The sequence below is a fragment of the Dermacentor silvarum genome, chromosome 2 (assembly GCF_013339745.2).
Source record: "Dermacentor silvarum isolate Dsil-2018 chromosome 2, BIME_Dsil_1.4, whole genome shotgun sequence".
Classification (NCBI taxonomy): domain Eukaryota; kingdom Metazoa; phylum Arthropoda; class Arachnida; order Ixodida; family Ixodidae; genus Dermacentor; species Dermacentor silvarum.
In genome coordinates, this window is record NC_051155.1 from 250,900,889 (window position 1) to 250,920,985 (window position 20,097).

The 20,097-nt window shown below is 45.6% G+C and overlaps 2 protein-coding genes across 2 annotated transcripts in view; one reads left to right on the top strand and one right to left on the bottom strand.

Moving 5' to 3' along the window:
• Positions 1-65: 65 nt before the first annotated feature.
• Positions 66-3,232, bottom strand: LOC119443137 (alpha/beta hydrolase domain-containing protein 17B). Its single transcript, XM_037708290.2, has one exon. The coding sequence runs from the start codon at positions 2,975-2,977 to the stop codon at positions 2,102-2,104; it is 876 nt and encodes a 291-aa protein (XP_037564218.1). The 5' UTR covers positions 2,978-3,232; the 3' UTR covers positions 66-2,101.
• A 148-nt stretch (positions 3,233-3,380) lies between these two features.
• LOC119443136 (anoctamin-8-like) overlaps positions 3,381-20,097 on the top strand; it is an 81,099-nt gene continuing 64,382 nt past the window's right edge. The window contains exons 1-5 of the mRNA XM_037708288.2: positions 3,381-4,059; positions 5,040-5,256; positions 10,755-10,999; positions 17,162-17,278; positions 19,824-19,957. Of these exons, the coding sequence (XP_037564216.1) occupies positions 4,011-4,059; positions 5,040-5,256; positions 10,755-10,999; positions 17,162-17,278; positions 19,824-19,957 (762 nt within the window). The 5' untranslated portion in view covers positions 3,381-4,010. The remainder of the gene's footprint in view (positions 4,060-5,039; positions 5,257-10,754; positions 11,000-17,161; positions 17,279-19,823; positions 19,958-20,097) is intronic.

Consider the following 20,097-nt stretch of genomic DNA (forward strand, 5'->3'; position numbering starts at 1 on the left):
ATACAGACTTATTTCTATCATCAGGTCTATGTGGGTCAAAGAAGCAGCAGACATCTTTATATACAAAGTCTTTATTTTGTGCCTCCCACATTGGTGGGTTTGTAGACTCCTATCTGTAAATCATGGAGATATGAACAACAACAAAAAAGAAGGCAAAGCAACTTGACACGTCCCAGAGAGCAGCTCATTATCATAATGAGCCCAGCGATGACCTCACGTGCTGAAGGCTGGCATTGGCAAGACTGTCCAGCAGAGTTAAGTCGTTCAAGAGAGAAAAGACTGAGCGCTTCAGGGTACTCTAAAGTATTCCCAATACTCTTTCAGATGCATTCACTATGAGTGGAGTGAACAGCCCCCTAACGTGAAAGCTTGAGTTCAAATACTTCAAATGTTTACAAATACGACTGTCAACATGAAAAAGAAAGGCATTTACCAGGAGTGGCCATGTATATGAACATTGCAAACGCTTTTCCCATTTTGGTGGCACGAGGACTAGTGCTTCGCACAGGGTAAGCAAAAGTGAGCCCTGAGGCAGGTGTGGGCCTGGATGCTTACAAAAGACATATGCCAACGAACCGGTTTAAAGGGCACTAGCAGAGTGGCACTTCTTTTGTGTGTTTCACAACTGCAACAACTGGTGAATGACATCCTATTTGTTCATCAATACTGAAATCACGCATGTGCACAGTGCAATTTGTATGAAGCCTGCTGCACGAGAAATATACCCCTTGAGCAGCCTCTCATAAAATTAATAAAACTATGCACCGTGCATTCATCTGCAGTCACACAAAAGGAAACAAGTTGACAGTGCACTGCAAAATGCAGCCAGAGGTATGCAGGCGAACACCAAAGAAAAACATCTTGACAGGAAAAACTTGCTCGTGCAAATGTTTCAACCTGTGTTCCCATGCAGCAAAAGTGGCGGGAAAGTTCACCAAGAATTGTTGGCTGTGCATCACTGGTTTACATCCTTTGAAGGACAACATTACTATATATGCACAACCACTAACAAAAGACAGGTGGTTTCGAGACACAATAAGCCGGAAGAAAATAGTCTAAAAATAAACTGCATCAAAATATCGGCAAGAACAATGCACTAGACACTGCTGCAAGTATGGTGTATGCTGTACAGTGCAAACACTGAACAATGTGCAAATACTAAAACTCCTGCCCATTTATACACACACATTGATAACGAGGCTGAGTACTTGCAGGTTCAATACTACAGTTGTCCATCCTTTCCACCAAACTGAGTGGGTTATGCCAATTTTCCCGCCACCGGGTCCTTGTGTCCCAAGAACATTAGAAACACCTCTCAAATCCAGCATTTATGCTGACATTGCACTGGGGCTGAGATCTGATTGAGATTTGCTATTAGAGGGGAAAGTTAACTTCCAAAACAGGCACCAATGCACTAACACTTGATGCTAAAGACGCAGCGAATTCGGCCAAATATGTCATGAAAATGTCACATAGGTAAAGCTAGTAGGCAGATCAGTAAGGGAGCATAAATCTGTGCACCATATGAAACTGAGCTCCTTACACAATCTGCAGGCTGTAGTGCCCTCTTCTGATTGCAATCATGTAGATAACGTGTGCTGGCCTTGCTAGGCACCCATGTAGCACTTTCCACAGGAGTTACAGCATAAGCAAACGCGTGTCAGACACGTTATACTGTGCACTCGGGATAGCCCAGAAGGAGGCCTATGTGACGGCCACAATAGCGTCACTTTCATGTCCTCTTTTTATTTACTGGTGTCGCAAAAGGCAGCGGGAGGCAATACAAGGGTCACCTAAAACATCGCACAGCTCGAAAAAGACAAAAAGAGAAGGCATCAAGTTGTGAAACCACTATGTACAAGCATTACACAGCTCAACCCCCCCAAAAAAAAACTTACCCCAAAAGTTCCCACCGCGGAGGGGCACGTAAGTAACAAGCTCAACGCGAGTCTTGTGCAGACAAAAACGTCATGGCGCACACGAGACGGCGGCAGTTCATCATACGTCGTGTCCATGACAGGCAGGCGCACATAGGTGTGCACAAACACCGGCGATGCAGTTGCTACTGTTCAGGGGTCTCCTCGAGGCCCCTCGGGGCTGGTCAGTTGAGCAGTTCAACCGAGACGAACTGCTTGAGGCGCTCGAGGTACTGGCCGTACAGCTCGACATCGTTGTGGCCAGCACCTTCGACCCACAGCGGCTCGACGGCGCGCGGGCAGCGCTCGTACATCGCAAGCCCGTGTGAGAAGTCGATCACTTCATCCTCGGTGCCGTGTATGACAAGCACGGGCGACGAGACCTTGGAGATCTTATCGATGCTGGGGAAGGCGTCGAAGAACCACGTCCGCTTGGTGTTTGGGAAAGCGACGCGCATGCCGGACATGAGCGGCGAGTGGAGAATCACTGCGCCCACTTCGTAGCGCGAAGCCAGGTCTACCGTGGGCACCGTGCCGATGCTCTGGCCGTAAAGGATGATGTTCTCGGGGCTGATACCGTACCGGGTTCGCAGTGCCTGCCAGGCTGCGTCGATGTCGGCGTATAGGTTTTTTTCGGACGGCTTGCCCGTGCTCACGCCGTAGCCAGAGTAGTCGTAGCTGAATATGTTGCAGTTTATGCGCGAACCGAGACCAAGGTAGAAGCTGCTCATCTGTCCCAGGTCGATGGCATTGCCGTGGCTGAAGAGCACTGTGAAGCGGGCTGCGGCTGAGCAGCGCACGAACATGCAAGCCAGTCGGTTGCCCCTTGAAGTGCGCGTGTAGAACACCTCGATCGTCTCGAGCTCCCGCTGCGTGTACTGCCACTCGGCACGCTCGCTGAGGCTCAGCGTGTACTTGGTACCGGTCTCGTCTGGCACCAGCGAGTACGTCGGCTCCGGCGGCAGGAACGCCAGCTTGGCCGCGATCCGCGCTGGGAAGGGCGGGCAGCAGAACAGGCAGCACAGCTCGCTCAGTGATAGGCCGTTCATTTCTCGCGGCATGGGGCCTCGGCGCGTTGGGGCTATCCTTGCATGCCAACCACCAGGCCCTCGGAGCGCGGCCCAAAATCACAAAAAGGGTACGCAAAGATGACAGCTCGTCGCCCTCCCACCGATATGCTCCCTGTGCTCCCACCATTCAAGGTGACGTCATGGGGAAGCCGCGGTGCCGCCGTCTTGCGTCAACCTACAAGAACAATAACAGTGCTGTTCACCTTTCAGTCCGCGATGCGAACTTCTTGACCCGCGAGCTTAATTGCAGCAGTACGTTAGAATAAGGGTGCACGGAAATATTTTTATAGAAACGTGATTTTCCGTTACGCTGAGTTGGCACCATAGAGCTTTGTCTGAAGAAATGTGAAAACAAAACGCGAGATAGAACAAAGAGCCCTCTTTTGCCCTTAGGCGCCACCTGCTGCACAGTATGGCACAAAAAGCGCTCGTTTCCGAGAAGGAACTGTGAGACAGGACGCACCGTACATCCGCTGAGATTTTGCTCTTAGTTTATTGTTTATTTGTACTTGCTGTAAACAAAAGACCGCCACTACGTCAAGGACTCAAGGCGTCGAGGCTGTAGGCTGGGTGCACGGCCGTACTTGCGCATCAGCGCGGACCTGTGCGTGGTTGTTTTGAAACAGCTGATTAAAGCAGCGACATGCTGATACACCGCAGATGTGCCGCGACTGACGTGACTGCGTGCCTGACCTAGTTTGCAACAGTGCTCACAGTCTGGAGTGCAAGAGAAAGGTGTTTCTAATGGGCCTTGGCTACAGGAGCTGCTGAAGTTTCCATGTGGATTACACGCGGTCGATAGATCGCTTGCATCGGGGGAAAAAAAAGAGAGAGAGAGACGACGATGGAGCTGCCATAAATGCGCACGGTTGGCCGCAGTTTCAGTATAAGCATTTTGGTTCTTTTGCCTCCTGGGGTACTTACCAGTGCGCATCGTAGACTGTTGCCGCGTGTTCCTAAAATGGAGCGTTGAGAGCTCAATGAACATGGGATTAAGCTAGCCAGACGTCGTCTGCTCGCGCATATGGAGTCGTACCGACGGAAGCGGAGAGACGCTTTCCGATTGCTATCAGGTCTGTGCTATGTCTTATTCTCCCGCTTGTTAACTCTTGCTGTGCGTGCAGCCACCTTTCTTAACGAACTTTGTTTGCTCCGCGACATGTTGCATCGTTTAGAAACCCGAGCGGTGTCGAGCGCTATATTTTAAAAGTAGCTGGCGCTTTACGGAAAGCATACTCCTTTTGTCGTGATAGGAATGAGAGAGCTGCTACAGATAGTCGGCGTTTACTCGTCAATGCCTTTTTGTGTTAAGTCTTCAATGCACCATGACAGGAGGTTCCTTCACGGAGACGAATCGTGCAATGACACGATTAATCAGTTCTTTCCAAGATAAGCAGCTCTTGGCGAATATAAACTCGTTATGAATGGCTTTTACCTATAACACCAAATAAGCTTGCACATATGGGACGCACCCTCTGATGGTCACTTTCGTCAATACGTCGTGGTCAATACCACTTTCCGTGCACGCTTATTGGCTGGTTGAGCGAAACTGGGTGAGCATATTGGGTAGTTGAGCACTACGTCATGCCAAAGCGATAGTATCGCCGAAAGTGGTCGTCCGAGAATACGTACGTCCCCATATCGGAGAATGAGTGTCAAATTTGAGGCGAGTGATATGCGGCCTGAGATATGCGGCTTTGGTGCTCTGGAATTACACACTGCCTCCCTCCCACCAAATCATCAGTGGGGTAACCAGAATTTTTTATTTAATAATTTTTTTAGAGGGAGTGGGCTGGGCGTGCTGGTACACAAGTTTCGGGAGGGCACGTGCCCAATGTGTGCCTTCCTGGCTACGTCCCTTCAAGTCGGTGCCTTCTCTGGGATTGGCTATTCGACCCAGCGAGGCATTCACACAAGATGGAGGAAAGATCCACAGAAACCTTTGCTCTAACAGATCTCCCATTCTCTGCACAAAGTTAGCTGCATGATCACGCAGTTAGTACTACCTGCTTGAGTAACACCAGGAAAGTATAAATGGCCATTTTCGCACCAGCGGGGCGCCTTGTGGGCCGCCGTTGGCGTCTATTCCAGAGAACCCCACAGCAAGAAGGTGATCTGGTGCTGACATTCTCAGCTAATACAGATGCTTCAGTGGTGTCATGGTTCCAGGAACGGCTGCACAGAAAGGTTCCGCAGCTCTCTGTCCAGCTCTGTCGCCACCCACAAATGGGTCAAGCTGCACTCTACTGCAGTCCTGCTACTGAGCACCTGTGAGTCTACAAGCTTGGCCTATACTGTGACTGCTTGCTCTAATAGAAGCAGTTCATGTGTTTCACATTAGAATGAATGAGGCTCAAACTTGCACCCCATTTCAATTTTGTATTCATTAATTCTTTTCTGATGGTATCTGCAAGCGTCATATTCAGAGACTGGATTATAGGCAAATGCCTATTCCCACGCGCCAGGGCCCCGCTGTTTTGATGTATGAGCAGAAATTATGGGTTAAGTGCTTTCGGAATGACTTTATAGTGTCTATTTTGGTCGTTTGTGCCTATAAATGCCTTTTTCTTTGTTTTGTGCTTATATATGCCTGTTTTTACTTTAACACTTTTTTTGGAGCGCTCGTTGTTTAGAAAGTGCAATCCACAGGATCTTGCGCCACTGGCTGTGATGTTGCTAATGGAAACACACTTGGCAATGTGACATAGCAAGTAAGCAGTGCCGTACCAGGAATGTTTTTCGGGGGTGGGCACCCACTTGAGCAGGGCTAAGGAGTGAGCTGGGCAAGTGGCATCCTAGTGCACAGAAATTTTAGGAGGACACATGCTATGTTCCCATCCCGGCTATGTCCCTGCAAATAAGCACTTCAGTTCTCAACATTAATTGAGCTTTGAGCACCTCTCACCATCTGTCTGACACCAGTTAGCAGTGCCAGAGAAAAAGATCTCCCAATAGTTTTCTTCGTCGGCAGTGGACACGCTTCTTCATGTTACACTACAGGCGGGGATTTGAGAGAAGAACGCAAATTTTATTATCAAATCAATCAGATTTGAGTCCGCCGTCTTTTTAGTGGGTCTGGGCACCCAGCGTGGACGCGGTTCCAAGACCTTGTCTCGAAGCGGCTTCCTTGGCTCGCTGGACGGCCCAAAGTTGTACTGTCAGGTTCGAGCTGAGCAGTGCGGTCTTCCAACGCGAGCGGAGGCTGGCGGTGGAGCTTGGAAATATTGTTGACTATATTGCGCTGCGCCTGTGTTGGGCTGAACCTACTGTAGTTACTGGTCGTCTTTTACGTTGCTTCCGCACCTTTTGTCGTTTATTAGCGACTTATCTGAACTCCTCAACACGTGAGCAACGAACTCTACTCTTCAATCTGCCCTTCCCCACTATTTTTATTTAAATAAGTGTATGTAAGGAGGTACTTACTCCCGATCTCTACCGTGTGGTAAATATGCGCTACTGTTCTAACTTTTACAATAATTTGTAAACATATACAATTCAATGCTTCTTTTCTTACTGGAACATTTTTTCACTTCAACCTATTAGGCACAGATTATAGCTTCCCTCATTAACCATTGTTTTCTGGCATACTTTGTGTTCTTCGTGCTTTCTCCACTTGATGTGCCATTGTAAGCACGAAATTTTGGCTATTAAATATGCATTGCCTGCACATAGTGCCAGAGCAAATGCATTAAGCGTGTTGACTGCAGTATGCGGATTGCCAAAAAGCGGCCTCTCATTTGCATAGCAATGGCCTGTAAAGCGATGGCTTGCATAATATGGTTTCTGCCTTTCAGAACTCACAAGTGATGCCAAAACAGTTTCTTACCATGAATATGGGCTGAACGCATTCAATACATGCATTCAATAGGGTCGTGACTGAATGGAATCAGCTGTCCAATGATGTTGTGTTGCAGCCATCCCTGAATTTGTTTATGTCCCATATTGTGTAATTTCCTCATTTTTCCCTTTCGCTCTGTTACATTTGCACTTGCAGTAGACGCATTGATTCAGTTGTACTCGAAGCATATCTTTCATTTCATGATATCTGTATTGTCTCTTTTCTAGTACGTTTTTTTTTTTTTTTTTTGCCCTGCAAATTATGTCATAATGTTGTATCCCCATCCTGCAAAAATCCCGTAATGGGATTGCAGTATTTGTAAATAAATAAATAAATAAATAATAAAACAGATCATGGTTTGTCAACGGTTTATACTGCCTATTGTGGCCCATATCGTGCCTAAAATGAAGCATTAAGTGCGTGGTTTAGGCGCCTGAAACCAAGGTATTTAGTGCCTCAAAATCCAGCCTCAAGTCATAATCTAATACTCTAGAGCATTATATTCATACAGTATTTTTTGTTTTCAAGAATGAAATACAGCATGCAGATGACTAATTATAGAATTGGCTGCCTTTGTGCCTGCACTAGAGTTGCAGTGAAAAAATTACAATGTCTAGTTGCCACTAGTGTTTCTCAGAGGTAGTAATTCGTTGCTGTTAGAATATAAGAAAGCACACAAATAACACAGACGCTCATTCTCAAACTGGCACAGCGCAACAAGGAAAGGAAGAAAAAGCCGAGCCGGCCAAAAGAAGGAACAGAATGCTGTTCCTTCTTTTGGCTGGCTCGGCTGTTTCTTCCTTTTCTTGTTGTACCAATTTTGAGACTGAAATACCAACTTTCCCAATCCTCAACACTAACAGACATTCAGCCATTGTTCTGAACAGATAAGCAGCTGTGTAAGAATGGATGGTGTTGGTAAATTTTTTGAGCTGCTATATGTAAAAATTAGTACTTGTCATAACAAGAACTCAGTGGTAATTAGCGGTAAATATGAGAGAAATGCGTTAGGCATTATGTCGCACCTCTTTGAGGTCCTGCGTCCATGATTTAAACCGTGTTCACTGCATTGCGAAGTGTTCAGGAGCTCCCTCGACACACGTCCTGGCTCTTCGAGGAGTGAAGTGCAACTGACGATGGTCCAGAGCAGACCACCCTCAGTAGCATTTTAAACGCATGCACGTGCATCTCTTCTAATTGCTCTCCCATCCCCTCTCTATCTCTACCATGTGACCGGCTTCCCACACATACACGTGCACTTTGACACTCCTGATGCTAATGCATTAAAAACGTCTTTACTGATTAGGATGGAGGAAAATATTGCCACACTCGTCTATTCATAGCAGGGAGTCCAAACTGGCCTCCCAAATGTGAGAGGAATGTGTGATACGATGTGCCGTTCAGCCATGTCTGTATGGCCGTCTTCGTCTTGCATGCTGGCTTTGGCTTGGGTGGCATGACGATATCTGACGTCTGTTGTGGTTGGGCAACTCCACAGTAAGTGAGATGTGTCCACAGGAAGTTACTGCACTTGGGAGTTAGGGCTTGTGTGAGGGGACCACTCACTGCAGAGCAGAGGAGCTACCTACGCTCGCGTACTATTTTGTATCAAGTTTATTCTCTCTCTTAGAGAACACATGCACTGATGTGTGTTACATGTGTTCATATTGTTCATTGTATTCGTAATAATTCAGTAAAGTAGTAGTAGTTATGCATTGCTCATGTATTTAAACAAAATTAAGTGACCACCAAAGACAGGATATTGCAGTTGTGGCCTCAAAACCAGGAAATATGCCTTCAGCACCTTTGGCGTTCCTGCATTCCACTTTGTTTTCTTGCTTTGTTCAATAAATAAATGAGACTAGCAGTACTGAAAATGTTGGATGTTGGGTAGGACTGGACTTAGAGATAAAAGGCAATTTGGTATTGATGTAATCACTGTTAAATTAATTTTGGGGTAGTGTAAACATTTCCAAGTTATAATTCTATGCATAATTAGCTTTCTTTCAAAATTATGGAAGTTATGGAAATCTTAGATGGCATGAACAAATTTATCGGCCTCCAGAAATTCACAGACCAATAAAGTGCCATGGCCGGTGTGCTGCTGAAGGCTGTGGGTTTAATTCCCAGTCATGGGTTCGGTTTCAAGCCGCTGCAGCTGCATTCAAAGGGAGGCAGAATGCAAAGACTCGTACAGGAACATTGGCTGCATTTTAAAGAACTCTGGACAGGTTCTTAGTGCAGAGTTATACAGAACTCACAGGAAAAAACTGTAGAGTGTGTTTCCATAATTTCTTTGCAATTATGCCCTGAAAACCTGGCATGGATTTGCAATTTCATTTTGCCAAAATTAGTATGTCGTTCCTATCAAAACACTTAATTACTGAAGTAGCATGCAAAAAATAATTACCCATCAGATTCATATACTCATATTACTCAAGGCATTCTAGTGCATCGGGTTTGCTCACAAGGGCAAACTTGCAACCACTTTCACAACAAACAATCATTTTTAGACAAAAATTGATTTATCTTTTATACCATGGTCACTTCAATACCATGATCTCATTATTGCATGAACCTTTTAAGCTCTCATAGAGACTGAATCATTGCAAATCAATTCGTCAATACCTAAATCGCGTTAATAGACAGCGTTAGTTTAGCGTTATCGTAATAGCGGGGTTACGGGAAATAGCGTTACCGTTCCGCAAACGAACTTTGCAGAAAGAGAGTTTTAGTATAGCGTGATAGCGTAGTTTACGTACGGGACGCTATTCCATTACGCTTTGAATTTCGCAGACATAGGGCACCTAAGTCTATGTGTGTGTGCGTCCGGAAAGTGCGAGAGGCAGCGCAATGGAAGCCAGGAGCGCGTTGTATTTTTACTTCACATGTCCGTCGATCTGCAACGAAACAGACAAGCAGTACAAGCTGTCTACCATAGCCTCCGAAATCTTCCCATCTCAGAGGCCATATGCCGTCGTCGCGCCTATCTCCCGACTTTATCGACAGGTGGCGCTCACGTCTCGGAGAAAATTTCGTTCGTTAGGCTTAGGCACGTTCAAAACGAGAAGCGATCTCGAAAACTCCGCTAAATTATCTATAAAAACATATTGTCGATCCTGCCTGAAGGTAAGCGAAAGCCATTTACGCAGTCATTTCCTACCAACGAAGTGAATTATTCAACAGCAACTCCAAATTCAGTTCGAAGCGGGCGGTCGGGACCGCCGCCATGTTTTACGTACACTACGTAAACACGCTAACATGGTAACGTTAACTCTGAGAAATAGCGTGCGCACGGTAAACGGTATGGCTCGTTTAGCGTTCTGCGCATGCGCATTTCGATCCCGCTATTCCGGTACGCCCGCTATTCCGATAACCACGCTAAACTAAAACTGTCTAATGCCCACAAATACTTCCTTTCTCCGTTGACCATCTCTCATAGGAATAATCTACCAAACGTTGCTGTATGTTGTGATACCATTGATTCCTTTGTAAACCACATCCAATGTTTTCAATTCTCATTGGAAATAAATGTTAAAGATCCTTTGCCAATAATTACGGAAAATGCTGTGTCATCCTTGTAAACAAAACCTGTTTATGTACCCACTCCTGCTTGCGCTGTGATGGGCCTGCACTATATTAAAAAAGAAAAAGAACCCTAGGTTGGTGAAAATTAATGTGAAGCCCTCTCCTTCCTACTCTGGTACCCTCATAGCCTGTCTTGCTTTGGGGTGTTTTGACACACACACAAATCAACCATCAATAATCTCTAGGGTTCCACGCCATTGAGATTATACTGTAGGCACTGTGCCTATTAAGGAGAATGAACGCATAAAAATTGACATTTCAGTGTTGCCTACAAAACATTGTGACCTCGCAAATGCTTTACACATGCAAATTACTTTCTCTTTTCTTCACTGCCATGTGGAGGCTCCTATGTGGGGCCGAGGAGTTGCGGCTCCGCAAGCGCTTGCGCCCAGAGTGGGGTGGGGGCCACCGGGAGTTCACTCGCGCCGAACAAGACTGCTTTGAAGGGAGCGGCCAGCTTAGCGGCCAGGAACGGCAACGGGTGATGCTGCACTGGCTGCGGGAGGCACTGCGTGCGTCTGGGCCAGGAGACCATCCGGGCCCACCATCAGGTCATCGCACACCTTGCCTCGAGGGCCAGTGTCTCGGTAGGAGATTGCTCTGCACCTAAATATCGAATGGACACTTACTTATAAGAGCAATGAAATCTGCATCAGTTTAGAGTGGCGAAGCATTATTTTAACACGCAACCCTTGTTCTAAGGAAGTCACATCCAGCACGGAATTACGGTCGTATTTGTTATAAGGACATATTTGTTACATGCTGGTATCGGCGAGAAACATGCTAGATGTACTTCTTTATATCTGATAATTCTTTATATGATTTCATTTTTGTGGAATAACACTAGCTGTTGACTACTAGTGTATAAAATAAAGTAAGAGCCTAAATTTGACTCCTCGAATTTCATGTCCGAGCCACACCTCTGGAACATTAGTGTGGGGTCATGAATTTCAATGTATTTTCACTAACTGTTAGGCCATCTTTTATGTAGGAAAGAATTCTCATAGCCTGCTAGAAAAAGGGTTTTGTTTCTTTAGAATGCTATGTGGACACATGTTTATCGATAAACAACTAACTAGACCTGAGAAGACACTGTCCTTGACATCACGAGGAGTTAGTGTGCAAATTTCAATATATATGACATTTCCACCAGTATTTTCATTCCTTGTCTTTTCCGGCTCATTAAGCCTCTACTCACAGTAAGACAGACCTTTTTGGTATTGTAGAATAACCAAATAGGGATACATTTGTTTTAATTAAAGCACTTAGAGTCAAATATGGCATCATCCTTTTTTGTGACGACTGATGAAGGTAGAATTTCATGCAGAATGAAGCTAGTTCTCTTGAAATGTATTCTACCTGCATGTCTTTGTCCTTTAGTTACTTTTGTCACTCTGGAGTGTCATGAGCGGCACACTAATTGAAAACTGTATATTCAGTCTATTCTGCTAGTAATAAACATGACATCCAAAACTTTAAGGATAATGAAAAAAACCTGAATGGAAGCTATGTACTGTATAATGAACAATGGAATGTTATAGGCATAACTTTAGCTAGTAGAAGACAGCAGTATGGTTTAGTGAGTAGCATAAATTCTTGCTGAAAATAAGAAGAAAAGGTTAAGTTGGCAGATCATGATAGCATAAAAGGGATAACCAGTGGTTTGTTAGAGTAAGAGAATATCTTTCAGTGGAAGGAAAGGCAGTCAAGGACAGCAGAGGATAAGATGGAGTCATTAGGTTAGAAAATTTGCAGGCTAAGTGGTTGACACAGGAAAAGGGCAACAGAAAATCACTCGTAGAGCCCTTTGTCCTGCAGTAGACCTAAAGGGGGACACAGGTCCCCCTTTGAGCTGAAAATAAGTTCAAAGTATTGGTTTCGTTATTGCTTTTTTGGTTTCGTTATTATAGCAACTACTGCATCACGGGAAAATCAAAACGATGGAGCCGCGCGGCGAAAGTAGGTTCATTGGTAGCGAGAGAATGCCGCCCACGTTGGCACTAGGAGTGCCCATCTGTCAGTAGCGCACCCAGGATCTCTGCCAGGGGGGGGTTGGCAGTTTGCCAATACCGTCTAAACAGCACTAATTTCGATTTCTTCACGGGAAATTGTAACAAAAAATGCGCTTTTTGCGAGTGTGCAGACGATTTCGCGTCTTACATCTTAGTTGCAGCACTCAAATGCGTAAGAAAAGAAAAGGGGTTAAACAAAAGGGGGGCGTTAAGTCGGCCTCAGGGGGGGGGGGGGGTTACAACCCCCGAATCCCCCCCCCCGTCGGTGCGCCACTGCCATCTGTCATTGAATACGGATTTCCTTCGAAGCACTGGTTGCTATAGCAATCGGAGGTAAAACCTTTTCTGTCTTGAAGTTGCGTCGCCCGGCTGAAAGATAGTCTCTGCCTTCAGAGGACCAATGGGCACGTACCATTGGTACTTCATCTGGTCGATTGTGCCCTCACGAGTGTCCTCACTTTAACAGCACATATCTTACACCGTGGGGACGGTTAATCAAGGAAGCACACTGTCACACTTCTTCACTGACCTCTCTCACTGCAGTGCAATGCGCAGGCAGGTGCAACTGGGCGTTGCCTAGGCTTCTGAGATCTCAGAGGCCACGTCCAAGCTGCACCTGCCTGTGTAAGCTGCGCCACGCTGTGTGGCTACATTTAGCGGTGTGAAAGGTTAGTACATCCAATTCCCTTCCTCCTTCAGCGGTGCGCCGCTTGGGCTGGCAGCTCGGCATGGCCTCCAAGATGGCATTGGCACTGCTGCAATCTCAGAGGCCACAAGCCGGCCGAACCAAGCCAGTGCGACGAAGTTTGCTAGCCTCCTCTACCATTCAGCGGAGTGCTGTGTTGTGTGCCACATGCTGCTCGACCACAATGGACACATCACAGCGTGCAAGCTATTCTTATCAACTGCATCACCGTTTTTCCCGTTTCATATGAAGAAAGTGGAAAGCGGAAGTGAAAGGCCATCACATTGTAATAGAAGGCAGCTATCGTAAAGGCTGTCACATCAGGTGCTACGAAAAGCTTGCCCAATGCTGTAGTAACCACATCGGATACCTTGTTCCCCACACTACATAAATGCCACATTAACTCTTCATGATTCATGGTCATGGTATGGAAAGTGTTATCAGCAGCAATATGTCTTGCACATCCACTTCCATTTTTTTATAATTAATGTATGACACATGTGCTGGGTGTACCTTTGTACAGTTTTAATTTATCTCATTTTGATTTCCTGCTTTTCCCCTCTTTTGCATGGTACTTGTATTGTTTGAAATGTACCCCCACTACAATAACACCCTTTGGGCTAATGTAGTTTTCTGTCTAAATAAGTAAATATCAAATGCTCCGTTTCACCCATGAAAGTGTTGAAAATGACCCATTTTATGCCATTTGCCTTTCCAAAACCGCTCATCACAGCCTTGCTATCTTGGTCTCGTTTGGAAGTGCATCTTTCCAGCTTGCTTTCCTTCCAAAAATGAGCCTTTAATGCAGGTACAGAAGAAAGCTACCTGATTTTGTAGCATGAAATGTATATTTTGGCACTCTTCTTAGTTTTTATTTTTTGTTTTTGTTTTTCATATAAAGATTTTTGCAAGATGCAAATTTTGGGAGCAGCATAGTCTTTCTGCTACTCGTTGAATTCTATTTTTTATAGTGCAGCTCTTAGGCACCCATTTCTGCAGATAGTGTTGGCATCGTGCCTTGTAAGCAAGCAAGCGAGCACAGCGAAAGATGAGAGCGAACGCGTAGCGCAGTGGGCGATGAAAAACAGCAAGAGCGAAGAAAGCTCGAGGAGGAAAGCGGAGGAGGAGGGTATGGCGAAAGCATCAGAAGAAAAGCATAGCGCCACGCAAGACGGGCTTTGCAGCAAAAATGGCTATAAGATGGTGCCAGAGTAGCACACGTCGTTAGGGTGCCTCGGTGCGCTCGTTCGCCGCTGCTTCGTTCGTGGGGGTGCGCGCTTCAACGCACACTACGCGTCGTCTGTTCGCCAAAGCACTGCATGAGCGGAGGTCTGTCTGCGGCGGCTGCTGTGAATCGCGCCCACGCATCAGCCAAGCGCTGCCTCTCGTGACCTCCCGATTAGCGAGGCAGTTGCGCCTTACTTCACTCAATTTGGAACGTGCCGCATGAGACAGATTGTCCGCACCAGCCAGTATATCGCGAAATGAAACATGTATAGAGTTGCACTCAAATTTTACATTAGGGGAGTATCGTAATCGTTAATGAATTATTATTATTTTTTTTTTCTGCATGCTAGGGAATCGTAGAGTACAGAGCTGCTATGATGTAGTGCTTTAGAACGTTTCAATATTTTGGAATATCATAGAAGCTACCAACAGAAATTCACGTTTGCAAAGTTGCAACTTTAGAATTTCATAACTTCGCCTAAAATTTAGATGCAAGCATTAAAATACCAAGTTCCACTCTTTGGACATTCTGAACCATACCTGTTTAATTTTAGCTTTCCTGCTGCAGTACATTTATTGCAACTCGCCTCGCAAATTTATAACACAAGACATTATTTACTTTCTTTTTTTATTGAACTTGTGGGGTCTCACATGTGCTCTTGGGACAAAGGAACGACAACACAGTAGTGCAAACAATCAAAAGGGCATTTATTGCACCTTTCATACACTAATGCACACTAGCCGAATTACAACCAATAGAACATTCACACGGGCACGCGACAAATCAAGGAAGTCCGACTCACCACGACCCGATAGCGAGCGAATACGTTCACCCCATGCTATGACACCATCGCCTAGTCGTTCACGTGTACGGTCACGCGAACGGTGGCGCGCTCGAACGATCCGTGTTCGTCCATACCGGTGTCCTGCTCTAAGCCTCGCGCGACGGTCGCGCGAAGCGGGCCGGCGCACGCGCAACGCGTTCGTGCGTGTTGGTCGCCGATCCCAACCCAAAAAGGAAGTGCCGTTGACCTTTTTCTCCCAAGTCACCCCGCCATTCGGTGGCATTAGCATCGCGACACTCGCGCCATCTCTCGCAATGCGCCGCAACCACCACGTCCGCCGTCGGCACTTAGCTACGCGGTGAAGCCGGATTACAGGAGACGCGTGAGAGTCACGCATCCCCACAACCTAGAGAACAAGCTAGAGTCGGTTGCCTCTGCAACGAACACCTGTACTACGAAATGATTCTGTATGTTCCAGCCAAATTACTATCTTTCATATGTATTGTCAACAACTCCACAGTGAAGACCAGCACAATGAATTTGCCTGTGCAAAGAAGGGACTTAGGCGTGACCGACGGCTGATTTGTTGCTTTACAACAAACACAGGTAGCGGCTCTGCCCTCCATAGCCACCACTGAACAGTGGTGCGCATAGGGAGTGCCAGTTAACACCAAAAAAGGAGACAGTATGGGAAGGTTTGGACTCTAGGGCAGTATTCTTTGGGGATCACTGTTGGAAATAGTTTCACTTTCGCGAGACCCGGCACTGGATGCGTCTTTGTATATGGCCTACAATGTTTCTGGTGCTGTGCCAAGTTCACTGTTTTCGCACAGTGCCAGTGCTATTGGCCGTATACTTTGACGCATCCAGTGCCAAGTCTCGCAACATCTCACGAAAGTGAAACTTACTACGGGAGTGATTGACCAAGAATACTGCCCTTGCAGTAGCTATAATAGCAGTTAACTCTCACAACTCCCCGACCGCGACATCATTTGCTGGGCATTGACTACCAACAATATAGCCGAAACCACAAGAATGAGGCAAAGGTTGACGAAGGCAGTAAAGAACGAACTAAGAATTTTTATGACAAGGGAGGCAATAGGGGCATTTGACACTCTGTGATGATACCTTGCATCACTCTCGCATTCTGCCAGGGGACATATAGTGAACCTCAATATCATAAGGTCAGCTGCAGTTACATTTATCGGATGAAGTGAGCAGGTGGAAACTATCGAGTTCTTTCATGAAGTACCTCTAGAATTTATTGTTAAATGAGGGTTTTCTTTTTCTGAGCGGGCTTAAACTGTTCTATTGGAGAGGCACGGAGCATGGTCTTTACTACTAGTATAATAAAGGATTTTGGAGGTCCCAAGCACTTTGCTGTGATGGCCTCTGACTGTAATTGTATATTTGCAATCAGCACACAAGATCAAACATTTGCTGGAATTTCATGTATCTAGAGCCAAATGAAAAAATTTGCCGTGGTTGAACACTGTTAAACCAAGTTTGTCGAGCGACAGCATGGTTTTGCTTGCTTTGGAAAAGGACACAGATGCTGCTCGACGCAGTCGGCAACTACCGCATCTACAATTGCACCACAAGACAACACACAGATGCTGCTCGGCGTGCCAGCAGCAGTGAGCGAATTTACCTTCATGCTGCGTCTCGCTTCATCGTGAACTAAGCGTCAAACGCACAGTGCACACGAACCTACAAGCACTCGGCACACTTTGTACACATTTTAGATCGCTTTGAAGATATGGGCGCCCACGCGGCATACGTAGCAGCCGCCGGTAGTGGCAGGCTAAGTCCCAGTTTGACCTTGGCTGAGCTTGAAGGTCAGATTTACGGAACCAGGTGTTTTCTGGGTTTGCATTTGGAGTAAAGCTATCGCTCTAAAATTTTTTTCTCAGAACCCATGTACCCCCTTAATGTAGGCTGGTGGTGATAATCAGTGGCATACTTTGATTGCTCATGACAGCAAGAGCATTATCTGACCTTATTATGTACTAGGACTAAGTTTCATCTTTCAATCTGCAGTGGAGTGGTGCCTTGCAGAAGGCCTGCTCTGTCAGCTGGTGGCCCTACACTCTCCCAAGGAGTTAGACTGGCTCAAGAAACACTGGGTGCTGGCTTTCTTTCGTGAGCAGCCACTAGGTAAGGCTGACAGAGTCAGTATTTTTACGGCTCCTGGCATGCACACATCTTTTTACAAGCAGCTGCTGATTTGACTGTATCGGGTGAAAGATTACTTCTGTCATTTGATCTACCATTTGCACTGGTCATTTATGACTCTTTCGTTCTTTTCAACTAGAGGTAGTAGTGCACAAGTTCTGCACAGGTATTATTGTGATAGCAGTTATACAGACACTGAAGGTGCATTCGCGCTAGCATAGCCAGTGCAGCTGCCATGCCATCCCAGGTGGCATGGCGCATGCGTGGCCCATGCATTGTGCGTTGAAAGTCATGCTATCCTCTTTGACTGCAAGGGTGTGAGGGCAACAGAAAAGGCAAGCTGAGTAGGCTGGTACATCGAAGCACACTGTTTTCGGGTACCTCCAGTGTTGGAGGTCACACAATGTGTTTAGTTTCAGAAGCGTGGCACAGTGAAATGGTAAAGAGCAAATGGTTCGCTTTGGGACAAGCATACGTGCTCCCTGTTGCCGGCATTGTGACTGCAAGTGCATATGTTCATCAAGTGAACTATTAAGGATGGTCGATAAATGTTTTTTTTTTTTTCAATTAATGATTAGTCATTCATCATTTCAGCCATTGATCGATTAATCGCTTTCGATGCAGGGTTTTTCATCGAATAATTGATTAATCGAAATTTTTGCTGGGCAATTATAAAAAGGTTGAAACACAGTTCCCTACTTTTGTAGGACCCTATTTTAATGTTTGAGAGGTGGAACAAAGTTTGAAACACAAGTGTATAAACGTTTGATAAAGTTTAATCTTTAACATTTTAAAGGCTAAATATAGTTCACACTAGTGGCTTGTGAAAAGATAAACAATATATGTTATAAAATGGCACTTAGTGTAGAATTAAATAAGATACATGGCAGTACTGTACAGTACAGTTAAATAAGGAAAATGGCTAAAGTGAAAGGTGAAGTCCAACTAAAATATGCAAGAAATTGCAATATGCAAGGGGAAAAGAAAATTGCTGGTTTTGGATATTAAATCACATGCTCTTTTCTACAGAGCGAAGGAATGGGGCCACAAAACCAACGTGCAAAAATAGATGCTCGGACTATGGATTTGCTGGAATCGACATGAACTCCATCGCTTTGTCAAATACATGCTCCAAACTGCGGCATATGCTGCATACCGTAGACAGTCGCTCTACCACAGCCACACAGTCACTGCTCGTGCGCCACCATTCCAATACGATTTGAAAATTTTCATGCCACTCCTGTCAAACTCTCGAAAACAATTAAGCGAACAGGTCTAATCGATTGACTCATATAAATGAAAGGTGGAAATCGATGAAGATTAGTTCTTTTGCAGGATACATTTAATCAAATAATCGAATAATCAGCCACTGATATTACCATCCTTATGATCTATGTTTTTGTGTGCCTCTGAGGGGATGACACCACACATGTTTAGTTAGTAAGCAAATGGTTACTGCAATTTATACTGCCCGTAAAACTACTAGCCTTTACCCGCCGTGGTTGCTCAGTGGCTATGGTGTTGGGCTGCTGAGCACGAGGTCGCGGGATCGAATCCCGGCCACGGCGGCCGCATTTCGATGGGGGCGAAATGCGAAAACACCCGTGTACTTAGATTTAGGTGCACGTTAAAGAACCCCAGGTGGTCCAAATTTCCGGAGTCCCCCACTACGGCGTGCCTCATAATCAGAACTGGTTTTGGCACGTAAAACCCCATAACTTAAACTACTAGCCTTTATGTAATATAACTTGCTATTGCTATGAATGCTTCACCGTTCAGGTGGCAATACTGCAACTTTATTTATTTTATTTTTTTTTTCGCTATACCTCTTCACTGTACCCAGAAAACTGCATTTCCTGTCTCTTGAGAGCAAGCTGCTCGTGATTGAGCTGTGCAGAATATACCTACCATGGCAGCTGCGGTAACAAAGTTCTACAGTTTAGTGATAGCCCAGTGTTTAGCTTGTCAGGCTCCCATCTATACCTGATCATTGCAGCCAAAGTTCAATCCTACCTGCGAAATAAAATGACAAAGAAAAGTAAATACATTTTTTTTTTGTCATTTGGCTAAAAAATGACTTGTGCTAGATCACTTTACATATATATATAATTCCTGTTGATTTTCATTGGATTCTAAATGTCCTTCATTGGATTGGTGCATTTCCCATATGAAACCTTTCAGTGGAACAAATAAGCATCTTTTTACATAAAGCTGACATCGTCTGTAAATCCAGAACTGGAAAGTGCAAGTTCAGCCACCTGAATTGATCTGTGTTGCCATCCATTTTGCAAAAACTGATGCATGTCATGTTTACAATTTTTTCCGGTTCATAATTTCTGAATATATTGTCAATCTGCTTACACTGGGCTCTTTGTGTGCGTGCATGTGTGTGTTTACCTGTTCCACTTGATGTTTCTTCATATTCATGTGCCAAGTAGTGCAGTATGATGTGACTTTGATTTCAAACCATACTGCCAAATGAAGTAGCACACCTGTGCATATTTGGTCCCTGCCCACGTGCCACCAGAACGTGTGCGGAACTACTTTGGTGCCAAGGTGGCCATGTACTTTGCCTGGCTGGGCCACTACACCTGGTCTCTGGCTGTGCCAGCCATTGTTGGTCTGCTTGTTGGCCTTTCCTGTGGTTCTCATGAAGAACAGGTGAGTGTAGCTAGAGTAGTCGGCACCATCGATGCTCAGAACCATTGCCATTTTGGAAAACAGCACGCTAGTGCATGGGTTCTCAAAGTGGGTTCCGCGGAACCTACGGGTTCCGCAGGCCCCTGCTCCGGGTTCCGCGA